Raw genomic sequence first — 14,870 nt, forward strand, 5'->3', positions numbered from 1 at the left:
CAACGTCAACCCCATTTAGCTAACTGAGGAAACTCTTTTCTCTCTCTCATTCTATGGATTTCCAACCCTCTTCGGGGCTGATCTCGATAGGGCCTTAGTGTAGCTGATTAAATAGACATCACTGAAAACGATGATTCAATAATATTTAAAAACAAGAAAAAGAAGAAAGACGTGTTGAATGATGAAAGTTCCACATCGGCTAGGGAATAATCATGGGTTTATAATATAATATAGGAATACTATTTCTATTGGCATGAGGCCCTTTGGGGAAGCCCAAACTAAAGCCATGAAAGCTTATCCTCAAAGTGGACAATATTATACCATTGTAGAGAGTCGTGTTCATCTAACAAGACGATGGACAACGAGAATGAAAGAAGAAGAACGGTTGAAGAATAGCATTGAATGGGAGATGAGGTAGAAGAAAAAAAGGTCATTGGGATTTGGGAAATTTGCAGGTGATAAGGCCTTTTTACCAACTTACAAAGACATGTCTTTAAAATGTTGATGGCTTTGGTTCCAACCAAGAAGACAAAGGAGTTGTGTAAGCTCTAAAACAGCAATGGCACAGCACTTACTCTAAGCCTTTGCAATTTCGTCAAATCTTATGCTAGTGTTGTAGTAGTTGTCGGGACCGAATTCTATGTTGCTACTAAAAGACACACTAAAAAACGCTCGATGTTAAGTCTGAATTTTAAATACCCTTTTGAAAGTAAGAAAAAGTACCTTTAGCTATTTTGTGGTGTTTGGTTTATTATCAAAAAGCGGTCTTGAGAATTCTAAAGGCAAATTATGAGCGTTTGATTTTTAGATAAAGCGCCTTTCTAAAAGGTGCTTTCAGTTAAGATTGTTAAATTGTGAACGTTTGTCAAGAGTGCCTAAGCAAACGCTAAGATAATGACATAAATTTCTAAATGGAAGATCGAGGTGATAGAAAGTTGTTCAATACGACGTGTTTACGAGGTTAAATTAACACCCATTACCCCGATCGCGAGCCTTAAACTAATTTTATTATTTAGAACGAAAAGAATCGTTTAAAAAAAAATTTCTTACTTTCTAAGACCATCCACCATAGTTGGTATTGATGAAGAACAATTAGAAAAGAAAGATCCTAAGCGAGTTAGATCAATAACAAGAGACAAGAATGTTAAAAATAATAAACTTGAGGTAGGAAGTGAATTTTACATAGAAAGCATTAGAGTACCTCCTCCTTCCACACATCGTCTGAAAGCAAAAACAAAAAAGAAAAAAGTTCAATCCAAAGCCCCTCCAACACACTGGATATCAAACTGCAATCTCTGACGACTCGAGGGGGCTTAGGACGACGGGATTTCATCGGTTCGTGAAACCGTTGACATACCTCGTTGATATTACCTACTTGATGTATTGAGACATCCACTTGAAACCGTCGCCATAACCCATTTTGCGAACGATACTGCACATGAATACCTCTAATGGACGTACATTTGAATCAGTCAGATTTACTTTTCCCTTGCCAGTGGTGAAGTTGGTCAAGCCAAGATGGTAGCGCAATTCGTCCTCTGAGGCTGCATATGGAATGTCGATCTTGTTGCCCAATATAAGGAATGGCACGTTAGCAAGCGATTCATCAGAGAGAAGAGCGTCGAGTTCCTTCTTCGATTCTGCAAACCTTTCTTTGTCGAAGGCGTCGACTAGGTACACGACAGCATCTACCTGTTATATTCATTTTCATACAAAATTAGAAGCGCGTCTTAAGCGACATACTATTGCAGTAAGTTGGAAATATATGAAAAATCATCCAACATCATCCATATAGCACAACAACACAAACTGCAGAAAACCAAACACCACACGGTCTACAAACCCGACTCTGCAAAATGCTCTCTAGCTTCAGCAGAACAGAAAACTGGACAGACCGACAGCTTGAAAACATAACTAAAGTTCTTTCGAAGGTGCCGTGCTATGGATACATTGTTATAATCCATTCAGCAACAGAGTTCAGAAGATCATGTATCAATTCTTAAGAAAAAATACCACTAGGAAGTTTCCATTAAGGCAATCAAACAGCAAGATGTAAGATAAACAACTGATGGAAAGCACCAAAACTGAACGAGTGATATGCAGCTCAAGAAGAAAAATTCACCGAGTTGTTCGAAACAATCAAAACGGCCAGTTATTAATGGAATTCCTTGTCGGCCTCTATAAAATACTCATTTGGACGAGGGCTTCCCAAAGCCACTACACTAGATGCCTCTGTTCTATACTAAAAGACTACTTTGGAGAGGTCTTTTCTCTGCAAAATCAGGCAGACGAGTATACCATCGACTCTTTTGATGGTTTTCTCGGTTTTGAATAGGATCTCATATATATCAACAAACTGAAAATAACAAAAGTAACTAATGGCATTGTTCATTCAACTTGGATCAATGGAAGAACGGTGTGGGGGCATTTGCAAGCATAATAGATGGAAACGCAACAAGTTCAGAAGATTATAGAAAAAATTCTGCTACAACACATCAGCTAGAGGAATTGACAGCATAATTATGAAAAATGCAACAAATATTAAGCTCATGAGTATTTCCAGCAACCAGCTGGGAATCAAACATATTTGTAATCTGAAAACACATAACAATTGGTAAAGAGTACAAGTTTCAAGAGTACAGTGCTCCTCAACAGAGCCGAATGCCCAAGAAATTCACCACGAAAATGTAAATACAATCAGCTTGAATTCAAGAAAAACAGCGTTTTATTACCTTAGCATAATAATCCTTCCAGACTCTACGAGCAATTTGATGCCCACCCAAATCAAACGCCTTGAATTTGATTTTTCCAATACTCAACTCCTCAGACGTCGGGTACTGTGTAGGCTGGTGCTGAACAAGCCTCTATAGAACAAAGAAACCAAAACAAACAAACAAACAAACAAACAACAATAACCAATCCACACCATAACAATCAAGCCAAAATCCCCCACCATTTCGATTCCTCAGTCAAATCCAAATCTAAACACACCGATTCCCCCAAATTGCAAAAACAGAAATCAAGCAAACAGAAAGGCAAGAAATCAAACCTCATCCTTCAACATATGGAGAAGAGTAGTTTTGCCGGCATTATCGAGGCCGAGAAAGAGGATCTTGGCCTCCTTCTGCCAGAGACCAAGGGAGGCCAAGACGCCGTAGAACCAGTCAATGAGGAACATCGGTGGAGACGATTGAAGGCAGATCGGAGGGAAATTGAGCGGGATCTAGGTCGGCTGAAAACCGGTGGGGCTGGATCCACAGAGAGGAATTGGGAATTTGGATGGAGAAGATGAGAACACGAAAGGGATCCAAAATTTACAGCTTTTTGTTGGGTGTGAACTCTAATGCGAAATCACGACAGCTCCCGTTTCTGAATTTCGGGTGCATTTCATTTTTCATCGAATATTATTATTATTTTTTTTATATATATTTAAATTTCAATTAAAATAAATATATTTAATTAGTTAAATCATACTATTTTTATTAAAATAATTAAAGGATTGAATAATGGTAGTGTCACACCAATCATAATCTCATCCAATTTCCACTTTTTTGGTCACTCATTTTTATATAACCTATGCTTTTTATAATCATAATGTTGTCTTTGTGATATATATATATATATATATAATTACAAAAGTAGTGATTGTAGGCTTAAATTTAAAAAATAAAAAATAAAAATAAAAAACAAATGGGCCGTATTACACAAGCCCAGTGTTAAATGGGCTTCATTAAAGAAATCACGGCCCATTTCTTTGGGGATGGGCTTTCCCATCATACCCAATTTTGAATGGGTAACTTTTTAAAATATTTAAAAACAATATTCATTTTCTTTAATATAAAATTAATTAAATCATTTAAAATTTTAAATTCATCCTCCAACTTAATTGGGTATTATTTAATTTTTTATTTAATCGATTAAATACACGTAAGCTATATTTATTTTAATTTTTTTTTTTTTTTAAAAAGGTGTGGATTAATAAATTGTAATGATTGGTCTTAAATTAATTTAATATAATTCACAAAAAAAAAAAAAAAGAAAAAAAAAGAAAGGGAAAGAATGAGAATCGAAATTGAAAACCATAATTAAGACGATAAGAACAAAGGATAGAGAGAGGATAAGTACAAACGTCGACATCCCAAAAAAATTAATATCCAAAAAATTAAATACATTATTTTATTTTATTTTATTTTCTTAAAAAGAAACTACGAGAAGTGACTTTGGGTTGGGCCCACAGGATCTCGGCCACCGTCTTCCTTCGAAACAGGCCGGTGATCATGGGCCCCCACTACTAGGCCCACAAATTTTAAATTATTTCATGACCGTTGATTTTAAAATCCAAGGCTCCTGATCCGAACCTGCAAACACCGCAAATTCAAACTGTAAACGGAAGGACAGGTTTCTTAAAAACATCGACAAATTAATGCTGTAAAGACCATTTTGCCCTTCTGACCTAAGTAATAATTATTAAGTAATTTTTAATTTTTTTATAATAGAAATTTACTAGAATTAAAATTAATTGATGGATCAAGATAAATGTAACAAAGTCAAAGAATATACATTCGATATGTACTTTTTGGGTTCAATTATTGAATTAATGAAATATTTATAATTGGCCATTAAAAAAAGTAAGAAATTATCTTATTTTATTTATTTATTTATTTATGCTTAAAAATAATAAAGACGAAAAGTATAATTGATCTCCCATTTGTGGGAGACCTTATCCATTATTATTGTGAAGGATGACCCATTAACACGTGGCATTATTTTGATAATTATGCCACGTCACACGCCAACTTGGATTTCTACACTAAATAGGAGTTTAATCGACAACTGTACTGCCACGTTTTCGCCAAATATTACTATTTGATTTCCATATTTGTCATGTTTTTCTTAATTATAATTTAAAAAAATATTAAAAAAATAATCTTTTTTTTTTACTAAGCTAAATTTAATAAATTTTAATTATTTATTTTCTAATTTTAAAAATTTTAATTACCCCTTTTGTCATTAGCTTAATTACATAATTATTAGTGAAAATCAGGGTAATGACGTTAAATGACAGAAACTAAATAATAATAACATAAATCAAAATTTTTAGACACAACTAATTTTTAATAAATATTAAATTAATAGTTTATTTTCAATTATTACAATTATGAGGTATATATCACAAATGAATCTACGTATATAATTTTTTAGAGGTCGAAATTAAATAAATATTATTATATTTAACACGAGAATATTTAATTTGCATTATTTATTTGACAAAACTTGGGGGCATGTTCTTCATTATTCCTCGTCATTTATAGTCTCTCGTATTTATTTAATCAAATAACTTAGGGTATTAATTAAAATGATTTTTAAATTCTTTGATTATTATTATTTTTAAATATTCTTTGGCACCAAGTTTTCATATTCCAATCATAACGCTAACTATTATTTTTAAATAAGAATTATAAAATATTCATATTTAATTCAATAATATTAATATATTACTAATTATTGTTTCTAAGATAAGTTTTTATACAAAATTATAAGCTTATAAACAATTTTATGTTTAAAATTTATTTATCCATTTACATATTTTTCTTAACAAATAATTAATAATTAAAACGTTACAAATTTACTGTAATATTTACTTATTTTACTTTAACTCACGTAAACAGCGTCGAGACATTTGCATTAAAGTATCTGGATGCTACGAATTTTAGTTGAATAAAATTTTTAGATAAGTAATTGTTTTGATTTTTTTATCATCAAATCGGAATAATACAAATTACTTGTTTTTTTTTTTTTTTATCTCCAATTTTTTCCTTTAATATTACATTAAATAAATTAACTACCAAACAAGTTATATAATTTTGACTAATAATGAGGGTTGAAATTTTATTTATTACGACATTTATGTCATTTTTTAATTGAATTTAATACTAATTAATAGTATAAAAGACTATTAGAAATCAAGGTACAATTAAAGAAAAAAATTGAAACTTTGAAAAAATATGACATGGAAATTAAGAAAATATAGAATATAAAAATAAACGAGATAAACCCATATATAAAATTATCCATAATTTTGTAAAAACATAATTTTATAATTTTATAAACAATTTTAATTAGTAACTTCTATCCTAAATATTTAATATCGTTAATTAAATGAAAATCAATGTTGACTAATTAAATACAAGAAAATAAACATTCAAACAAGCGGAGTGAATGGATTCGTTCGTTACACTATTTTAATTTACTTAAAGTAAAATTAGTGTGTATATGTAATAACCCAAGTCTACCGCTAGTCGATATTGTTCGATTTAGCTCGTTACCGATCATCTATAGTCATACGATTTTAAAACATGGCTACTAAATTGAGGTTTACATATTTGAATGCTTCGTTTTTCTCTCGAATTGATGTGGGATCTCACAATTCACTTTCGAAAATACATTACAGACTAAAACGGACACTATTTACTAGCGGGACATGGAACGGTTTTATTCAAAATTCGAAGTTATTGGACTTGACTTCCATGGTTTATTTCATACTCACAATTTATGAACTGGCGTTGCGGTGCGTTGCGTTGCGTTAAGGTCCTCCATCCAGCGCCTCTAAAAGAAAAGTCCACGTTGGTCCCCCATAAACAAAGGGCATTTTGGGAAATTCACATTAATCTCTTTTATTTAAAGATGAAAGAAAAAAAAAATCCACAAAAGAGGGAAGGGAAACCAGAGAGCTTTTGAATAAAAACAGTGGAAAAAAAAAAAAAAAAAAAAAAAAAAAGAAAATTCAAAAAATTAGTCGATGGGCGAAGCGATTCTGTACGTGGACGACTTCCGATTCGAAACGTCCTACGATGTCTCTCGCTGTAGGATTTGCCACGAAGAGGAATTCGAAAGTGCCCTACAACTTGAAGCCCCCTGCGCCTGTTCTGGCACCATTAAGGTAACCCCTAAATTCAAAAACCCCTTCAATCTTCTCCTTCTTCTGATTGTTATTAATATTCTTTTGTTTCCACCGGTTCAGTTCGCCCACAGAGACTGTATTCAGAGATGGTGCACCGAAAAGGGCAGCATAGTCTGTGAAATTTGCCTCCAGGTTCGGTTCTTCTTAGCTTTTCAGCTTCTGGGTCGGTTTTTTTCTTCAAAATTTCAACTGGGTTTTCGTTGATTTTGAGTTTTACACACCTCGAGCTTGTTTTCCAGAGCTCTGTAATGGGTTTTTTTAAGCACAGCTGGTTGATTTTGAGTTTGGTTTGATTTGGTTTGGTTTGGTTTGGTTTGGTTTGGTTTTCTATGGGATTCTGGAATTCGTCTTCTTCTCTGTTAAATTTACGATTTATTTTAATTTTTTTAAAAATATATAATTACTAATTTCTCTTATGGACATTAATGTGTTATTGAATTGAACCATGGGTACTTTGGTAATTTCACATATCTATATTTGTATATATGCATTTTATGAAAAGAATTCAGTGTATTATTTGTCAAGTTAATTAATTTGAAGAAAATACATTTTTTTTTAATTTTTTTAAATTAATATTTTAATATTAAATGTCCGGAGAATAAACCAAGATTTAAGGCTTCTGACTTCTCCGCGTATTGTTAATGAATTTATTATTAAATGCTTTTCTTTTTTTTAATTTAGGGAAGAAAATAAAATAATGATAATAATAATTATTTTGTAGAATTACGAGCCGGGCTATACAGCGCCTTCTAAGAAGCCACAACTCGGCGATCCAGGTGTCAGCATTAGGTATTTTTTTTAGTTAAATTATAAATTTGGAAATGGGAGATTTCTTAAAGCGCGAGCCAGACATGCTTTACAGCCAATTCATCGGCTCTGCTGGCGATTTTTTCGAATATTTAGGAATCAAATTAATTAATTAATTAATTAATTAATTAAATTGAAATTCTAAGAAATGGATTTGCAGTGATGGTGCGCAAATCCCGAGAAGCGAGCAAGAAGAGGCGGCGGAGCCCGCGTCTCCGCCCGCTGATGACGGCGCGTCGGACTCCGCCTGCTCCACCACCACTGACCGCGGTGCCTCCTATTGTAAATCGGTTGCTCTCACCGTAAGTTCCTCGGTCAATGAATATTCTCTGCCCGTTTTTCTAATTTTCTTCTAATATTAATTAAATTCTTAATTTAACCTTAATCACTACTTTAAATTAGATTAGTAGCCGTTTACTTTCTAATTTCACCCACTATTTATTTATTTATTTATTTAACTTAAATAAAGTAATATTTTAATTTTAATTTTTTTTATGCAGTTCACTTTAGTATTGTTGGTGAGACATTTCTATGATGTTCTAGCTGTTGGCGCGGGAGATTATCCATTTACGCTCGCCACGGTTAGTACCCGATTCGATTCGACTCTTCCTATGCTCGAGAATATTACTTTTACGGTCAAAATATCATTTTGGTCTCGATGCTGTGTACTAATTAAGCGATTTATTCTTAGGTGCTTCTTTTAAGAGCAAGTGGGATCATTTTCCCTATGTACGTGATAATTCGAGGTATCACCAACGTTCAAAACAACATTCGTCGAAGTCGTTATCAGTACCGATATCGAGATCAGGTGAGGTTTTTTAAAAACTAAAATTTGAAAGCTTTGAGAAATGAGAAAGATGTCGGAGGTGTTTTCATGGCTGACTATGAGTTTCGGTATCGTGTTTGAATTAGGATTCTGATGACGACGAAGATGATGATATTTCGAGGTTTGAAGATGATGAAAGAAGGCTCCATCATATTGTCTAAAGCTTTATACAGACTTTTTTTTTTTGTTCTAATTAATTTAATTTTATTTCGATAATTTAGTTTATTTTTCACTCTGTATATTATTGGAGGGGTAATGAATTTTTACCTTTGGTGAAATTTAGTTTTTAATGTTTTTATTTCAATAAATATAGAAAAATTAATGTCCTTGTAACTAGACGTGGACCCGACTTTGGTCGATAAAGAATACATTTTTTTAGTTAAAAGTTAAACGGATTAACTAAAAGGAAATGTCGACCTCAGACAGCGTGATCGGGTGAAGGAAAAACTAAAAAAAATGTAGTGGGTGAGCAGCAAACACCATTCTATGAACTGCTATCATTCAGATGTAGTTTTCGGTTTATTTATATACTGCTATTTTACTTGAGTGATACTCTTAGCCATTCTATTCTCAGAATCGCTCTCATTCAAACGTGGTTTTCGGTTCATTCATGTACTGCTCTTTTACTCGGGTGTTACTCTAAGACATTCTATTATCAGAATCGCTCTTATTCAGATGTGGTTTTCAGTTCATTCACGTACCCCTCTTTTACTCGGGTGTCACATGTCCATTACCTTCCAGCATGTTTTGTCTAATAATATATATTTAGCATTTTCGTGTTTTTTTTTTGGAATATTAAACGTTTAATTTTAAAATTGTTATTATTACTTTTTTTATTTATTTTTGTGTCAATTACCCAATTAGGGCTTCGTGCGAGTGCGAGCATAGCTTCCTGTCTCTCCCGCCAATTGTTTCAATTTCCCTTTATCTCTCTCGAAGAAGAGGAAGAGGAAGAAGAAGAAGAAGAAGAAGAAGAGGAGGAGAAAGATCAGTACTGCAGCGGAGTTCCGTAGATTGCACTCTACAGGTACGTTCAAATTTGAGATGAATCATTTCATCGATAGATATGAGTTGCTGAATTTACAAGGTCCTATTCGAAATGGTCATTTATGTTTGAATCTTTTAATTGATTTTAACTTCTTTAGTAGAACCTGATTTTGGAGCCCTAAATTAGGATTCTGGAAAGGTAAATGGTGGTGTAGTTTGGGAATTGAAGTTCGAAGATTGGAATCTGCAAATAGATGGTTCTGGATTCACTTTTTATACCTGTTTTCTAGGAGGTCTTTCAAAATTTGATGAATATATGTTTGGATAACTGGTACTTATTCTTATTTTCTTTGGGTTCGTTTCTGTTGATGGCTGATTTTCTAGAACCGAAGTTGTTCTTCTTACCAATCGTATGGGACCGTGAGCAGTGTAGTTTTTACTGTCCCGATCAAAACTAGATTTGAAAACTAAAACTTAGGACTTTTTTTGAGAACAGTTTCCGAATAACAAGCCCTTAGCCTTCCATTGGCCACTTTGAGCTTCTAATATAGGAAGCCAGGAATGCTGACCTTGGCCTAAGACTTATCTTTGTGTTCAATTTTCTTCGACATTTATCCAGCTCTTGGAGTATGAAGGACTTAACTTATTGTCCAATTCGATTCTCGTGCTGAGTTATTACTAGTTTGGATTTCTATCAGACATTTTCTCAAGTGTAGACCATATGAGTTTTGAGTTTAAGGATGGGATGGCGTTGATAGAACCTGAAATATATTGAAATATGAAAGATATCGAAGCTACAATATAAACCATGAGCTTCAAGGTACTTGAATGGGGGAAGTGGAGTAATCAGGGAAGCGCGCAAGGCAAAGAGGGAAGATTATAGGAAACTCTGCTTGGCAACCAAAGTGGAAGGCAAAGCGACGAGCTTCGTTTCTACGATTGCCTCCCCAGCCGTTGGATCTAACCAACCTCGAGCTGATAGTAGTCAGTTGCGATCGGATCTATTCATTAAAAAGAATTGATTCAATAGTAAAGTGTTTTGTTTCGGTTGAGGTGGAAACTCTTCCCGACTTCTGTCGAGTACCCAATTCCTATTCCTTCAATCTCTCGGTGTGGTCAGTACACCATACTGTTGGGCAGCGAAGCTCCTAAATCAATTCCAAGCCTTTTCTTCCACCTCTCCTTATAATCAAAACTTGTTCAAACATGACTACACTCGTGTCGTGTAGTGTAGCAAGACTAACAAGTGGAACCTTCGAGATCACTCAAGCCCTAAGCCAGATGAACTATTGCTTAACTTTCTCGTTTCCCACTCCCTCTATTTACAACCAAATGCATACCAAACTCCCTAACAAATTAGCAGTATACTCTTAATACTCTAAATATATTCCTAATAACATGCCCCTATCAGACATTTTCTGATTTATCCCATCCATGTAAATAACATGGGACTTCGATTTGTTAACAGAAAGAAGAAAAGCCACTCAGCTTCTGGCCTGAAAAGTTTGTTCTCATTATCAGCTTCCCCTCTTTCAATAGCACAACACATATGAATACCGAAGCTAGCTATCGAAGTTTCCCTCCGAGTGTAAAACAGAACTCAAATTGCCTACCAAAGTGACCCTCAGATACTTGTTGAACTTCCACCTGTTCAGTCCTGTTTCTTTGTAAGTTATGATTTATTTGATGCTTGAAATGTTTAGGATGATTGTTAAAGTGGCAGTAGGTGTGGTTACCAGTAAGATCCGTAACTGGCTTGCTAGAATCGTAGTTTTCAGCAGGCAGAAAAAGAACCATTGCTAATTTCTTTTATCGTTTGAATTCTATTTTAATGGCAAGAATGCATCTACACATTAGGCTACTCAGAGTTGTAACTAAACATGTAGTGAAAGACCCTGTAAATTTCAAGTATCCAATCGTGCTTCTTTTTACCTCAATTTCAGTTCAGTGTTTTCTTACATTAACCTTTGCCAGATTCAATGGATGCCCAAGCTCAAGAAGTTATTTCTCGAAGTCCTCGAGTTAAGGCCTCATTTCGCTTAGGGACAGAGAAACATTTGGTCAATACAGCGAATAAAGGCACTCTCTCAGAGCAGTTGATTTCTATGAAAGAGGAGAGCATGGCCATTTTGAAGGAGTACATAACTAAACATAATGTTCCTAACGATGTCCCAGATGAACTTCTTGAAGAGGCTTCTGAGGACGATGATGATGAAACCACTGAAAAGCCTCAAGTGAAGTCAAAGAAGACCAAATTAACATAATTTCTCTGCCTTTGGATTGCCCCAGAATTCTAAATAATAATGTCTTAGAAATGAATATAGAACTTAATTTTAAGGTGTTCTTGGGTTTTTTGGCATATGTTTCTGTCACTCCCTTGGGTTCCCTTTCTGAATCTAAGCTCTAACTTGTTTCCTCTCCTATCTTTGCATGATTTGGAAAAAAGAAGACTCAAATAACACGTATTCAGTTCAAATTATATACCAGGAATTTCCTTTATTCTCATTGCTTTAGGATCGCTCATTGCTTTTGTGGAGAAGGCAATGGCTCGTTACATATTACCGTCAGCCTCACAGTTTTAAAATGCATCTATTAAGGAGAGGTAGGGAGAAATGTGCTCACAGTTTTAAAATGCATCTATTAGGGAGAGGTAGGGAGAAGTTTCCACGGGAGAGGTAGGGAGAAGTTTCCACACTCTAGTTTTAAAACGCATCTATTAGGGAGAGGTAGGGAGAAGTTTCCACGCCCTTCTAAAGAATGTTTCGTTCCTCTCCAATCACATAACAATCCACCCCCTTGGACTCTCCAATCACATAACAATCCACCCCCTTGGAGACTAACGTCCTCGCTGGTATATCACCCGCTATCTAGCTTTTTTACCTGTTACACTTTTATACCATTTGTAACAGCCAAAGCTCGCTCAGTGTCTTTTATACCATTTGTAACAGTCCAGACTAGTAGATATTGTCCGTTTTAGCCTGTTACGTATTATCGTTAGTCTCACAGTGTTAAAGGTGTCTACAAAAGAGAGATTTCTACGTGTCTACAAGAGAGAGATTTCTACGGGTCTACAAGAGAGATTTCTACACCCTTATAAAGAATGTTTCGATAATCAAGATGAAACCAACCATACATCCCAATCATACAAGCATAAAAGAATACATACTTCGTTTAGTACAATAAAAGGACAAGAATAGCATCTCAATTGCCAGACATAAAGCAGGAAAAGAGAAAACGCAACAAACTTGATTTAACTTTACTACTTCAGAGGGGAATAATGGGAAGTGGTCACAAAACACAGCAGTGGGTGGGGGAGGACAAAATTGGTTATTGTAGGGAAGAACTTCAAGAACATAACAAAAATTCAAGAAAAATGTATGCCAGCCTTGTTGAACAAAGAGAGCAAGTATAAGAACTCCTGTAAGCTGAGTTTCGATGACCTCTTTTCTTCAAAATCTCCCTCCTTCAAAACACCCATGACTTTATCCTTGAATTCAGAAGCCTCCCCTTCTCCACCTTCGGCGTCGCTATCGTCCATATCCATCTCCTCGTCACCTCCATCGTCGTCTACTTCCATGGTTTGATCCTCGTTCGAATTGCCAAATCTCGAATAGTCAAACTCACCATCATCCTTATCTGCAGAACCTTGCTGTGGGATATTCAGTGCACATAAGGTCTTGTAGTTCTTCTCTAGCAAAGAAAGAACACTCTTCTGCCTAAAAATTGATCCAAGAGTTTTGTTCTTCCTATTGAAGCAGATTCTCAAGAACCCATCCCACTCCTTTTGCTTCACTTCAATTCGTGGCTTCCTTGGCTCGATTCGAACTACTGACGAGTCCACCTTCGGTGGAGGACGAAAATTGTTCTTGCCGACCTTCAGGAGGTGAGATACTCGAGATAGGAGTTGGGTGTTTACAGTCAAACGACAGTAGAGTTTATCCCCAGGTTGAGCAACAAGCCTCATTGCAAATTCCCTCTGGAACATTATGATCGCACACCGAAAAGATGGTTGATGATTTAGCAACTTGAATGTGAGAGGAGATGATATTTGATAAGGAATATTTGCCACACATATATCAAAATAAGGAAGCTCAGTCTTGAGTACATCTCCTTGAATAACCTGAGGGAATCAAGTAAAAACACCAACATAAATTCACTCCTTTACCAATTTAATCAAGCACAATCACAAATCTTCTTATACAGACAACACTCGGTTCGTTCAAACAATTGTTAAGATAATTTGATGAGAATAACCAATCAATGAACAGCTTCAGAGAGTTGATAGATTAGGAATGGACTATTCTTTATCTGAAGTTCATAAGATAATAGGTAAGGAAAAGGGAAATGTTGTAAATGTTAGTTCGATTAATTCATGCAACAGAAAGAAATCCAGTTCTAATGTTAACCAGAGTAGCAATGAGCAGAAGCTTCAAGAACAAGAAAAAAAACACTCCCATGGCTAATTATCAACTAAACCAAATGGAAAAAAACACAAAAAGCTTCGAACGAAAGGAAAACGTACCTTCAAGCGAGAAGAATAGGGAGTGTCCTGAAACCGTCTCTGCAACTCGAGAACCATACGAGGATCGAGCTCGACTGCAATAACCATCTTACCACATTCTAGAAGCTTCTTGGTGAGATTTCCAGTACCGGGACCGATTTCGAGGATCACATCGGTGCTTTTAATTCCGGATTTTTGAACAATAGAGTCGACTAGCATGGGATTCTTAAGAATATGCTGACCTTTGGATTTGTGAAACGAAATCCCTCCCTGATACGGTGCAGTCTTCGCCGACGCCTTTGGCTTCTCCCTTTTCATCTTGCCTCCCGCCATTGTTGCCGAAACTCAGAAGGAGAGAGTTTAGGTGAGATGAAATAAAAGGGCGATGGCGTGGACGGTGTTCAGCTGCGGCAGAGAGGGTGCGGCGGCGCAGTTGCCGTAGAGAGTGAGATAGGAAGGAGGAGGAAGAGTTCGAGGGCGGAGATGCGTGCTGATAGGGCGAAAGGAGGAGGAGAAAGAGAAGGGTGGCGGCAAGAACCAGAGGAAGGATAGGGTTTTGGGGTTTATTTTTATATCAGAAAAATATTTTTAAATGTTATGATGATTAAATGATTTATTAGTTTTTTTATAAAATTAAAAAAGGAAAGTGTGGCTGCTGGGATTCGAGCCCAGGTCTCCACGGCCACAACGTGGAATTCTCACCACTAAACTACAGCCACTTGATGGGATGATATTACCAATAATACATATATATAATATAAATCTTTAATTTCATTAAATTAATCCTT

General features: G+C 35.2%; 4 protein-coding genes and 1 non-coding gene across 6 annotated transcripts; 2 read left to right on the forward strand and 3 right to left on the reverse strand.

Annotated features, from left to right (window-relative positions):
* Positions 1–1,142: 1,142 nt before the first annotated feature.
* LOC111789124 (small COPII coat GTPase SAR1A) lies at positions 1,143–3,394 on the reverse strand. The gene is made up of 3 exons (XM_023669772.2): positions 3,050–3,394; positions 2,733–2,864; positions 1,143–1,692 (listed from the first exon to the last, which is right to left on the reverse strand). The coding sequence occupies exons 1-3, from the start codon at positions 3,176–3,178 to the stop codon at positions 1,372–1,374; spliced, it is 582 nt and encodes a 193-aa protein (XP_023525540.1). The 5' UTR covers positions 3,179–3,394; the 3' UTR covers positions 1,143–1,371.
* A 3,304-nt stretch (positions 3,395–6,698) lies between these two features.
* LOC111789080 (uncharacterized) lies at positions 6,699–9,621 on the forward strand. Its single transcript, XM_023669722.2, has 7 exons — positions 6,699–6,940; positions 7,022–7,093; positions 7,683–7,750; positions 7,929–8,070; positions 8,269–8,349; positions 8,460–8,576; positions 8,681–9,621. The coding sequence occupies exons 1-7, from the start codon at positions 6,800–6,802 to the stop codon at positions 8,753–8,755; spliced, it is 696 nt and encodes a 231-aa protein (XP_023525490.2). The 5' UTR covers positions 6,699–6,799; the 3' UTR covers positions 8,756–9,621.
* Positions 9,486–12,060, forward strand: LOC111787690 (uncharacterized). Of its 2 annotated transcripts, none has more exons than XM_023667720.2 (2): positions 9,486–9,621; positions 11,556–12,060. In XM_023667720.2, the coding sequence occupies exon 2, from the start codon at positions 11,561–11,563 to the stop codon at positions 11,843–11,845; it is 285 nt and encodes a 94-aa protein (XP_023523488.1). In that variant the 5' UTR covers positions 9,486–9,621; positions 11,556–11,560; the 3' UTR covers positions 11,846–12,060. The 2 variants fall into 2 exon arrangements, with proteins under 2 accessions (XP_023523488.1, XP_086976964.1); XM_087120838.1 differs by lacking the exon at positions 9,486–9,621 and adding an exon at positions 11,108–11,248.
* A 749-nt stretch (positions 12,061–12,809) lies between these two features.
* Positions 12,810–14,645, reverse strand: DIM1A (Ribosomal RNA adenine dimethylase family protein). Its single transcript, XM_023670019.2, has 2 exons — positions 14,104–14,645; positions 12,810–13,701 (listed from the first exon to the last, which is right to left on the reverse strand). Exons 1-2 carry the CDS (start codon positions 14,413–14,415, stop codon positions 12,946–12,948), a joined length of 1,068 nt encoding a protein of 355 aa, XP_023525787.2. The 5' UTR covers positions 14,416–14,645; the 3' UTR covers positions 12,810–12,945.
* Positions 14,646–14,729: 84 nt separating this feature from the next.
* On the reverse strand, positions 14,730–14,801 carry TRNAH-GUG (transfer RNA histidin (anticodon GUG)). Its single transcript has one exon. It is a non-coding gene; the product is annotated as a tRNA-His (tRNA).
* Positions 14,802–14,870: the final 69 nt, after the last annotated feature.

Source organism: Cucurbita pepo, chromosome 2, assembly GCF_057944985.1.
Source record: "Cucurbita pepo subsp. pepo isolate OVF chromosome 2, ASM5794498v1, whole genome shotgun sequence".
Lineage (NCBI taxonomy): Eukaryota > Viridiplantae > Streptophyta > Magnoliopsida > Cucurbitales > Cucurbitaceae > Cucurbita > Cucurbita pepo.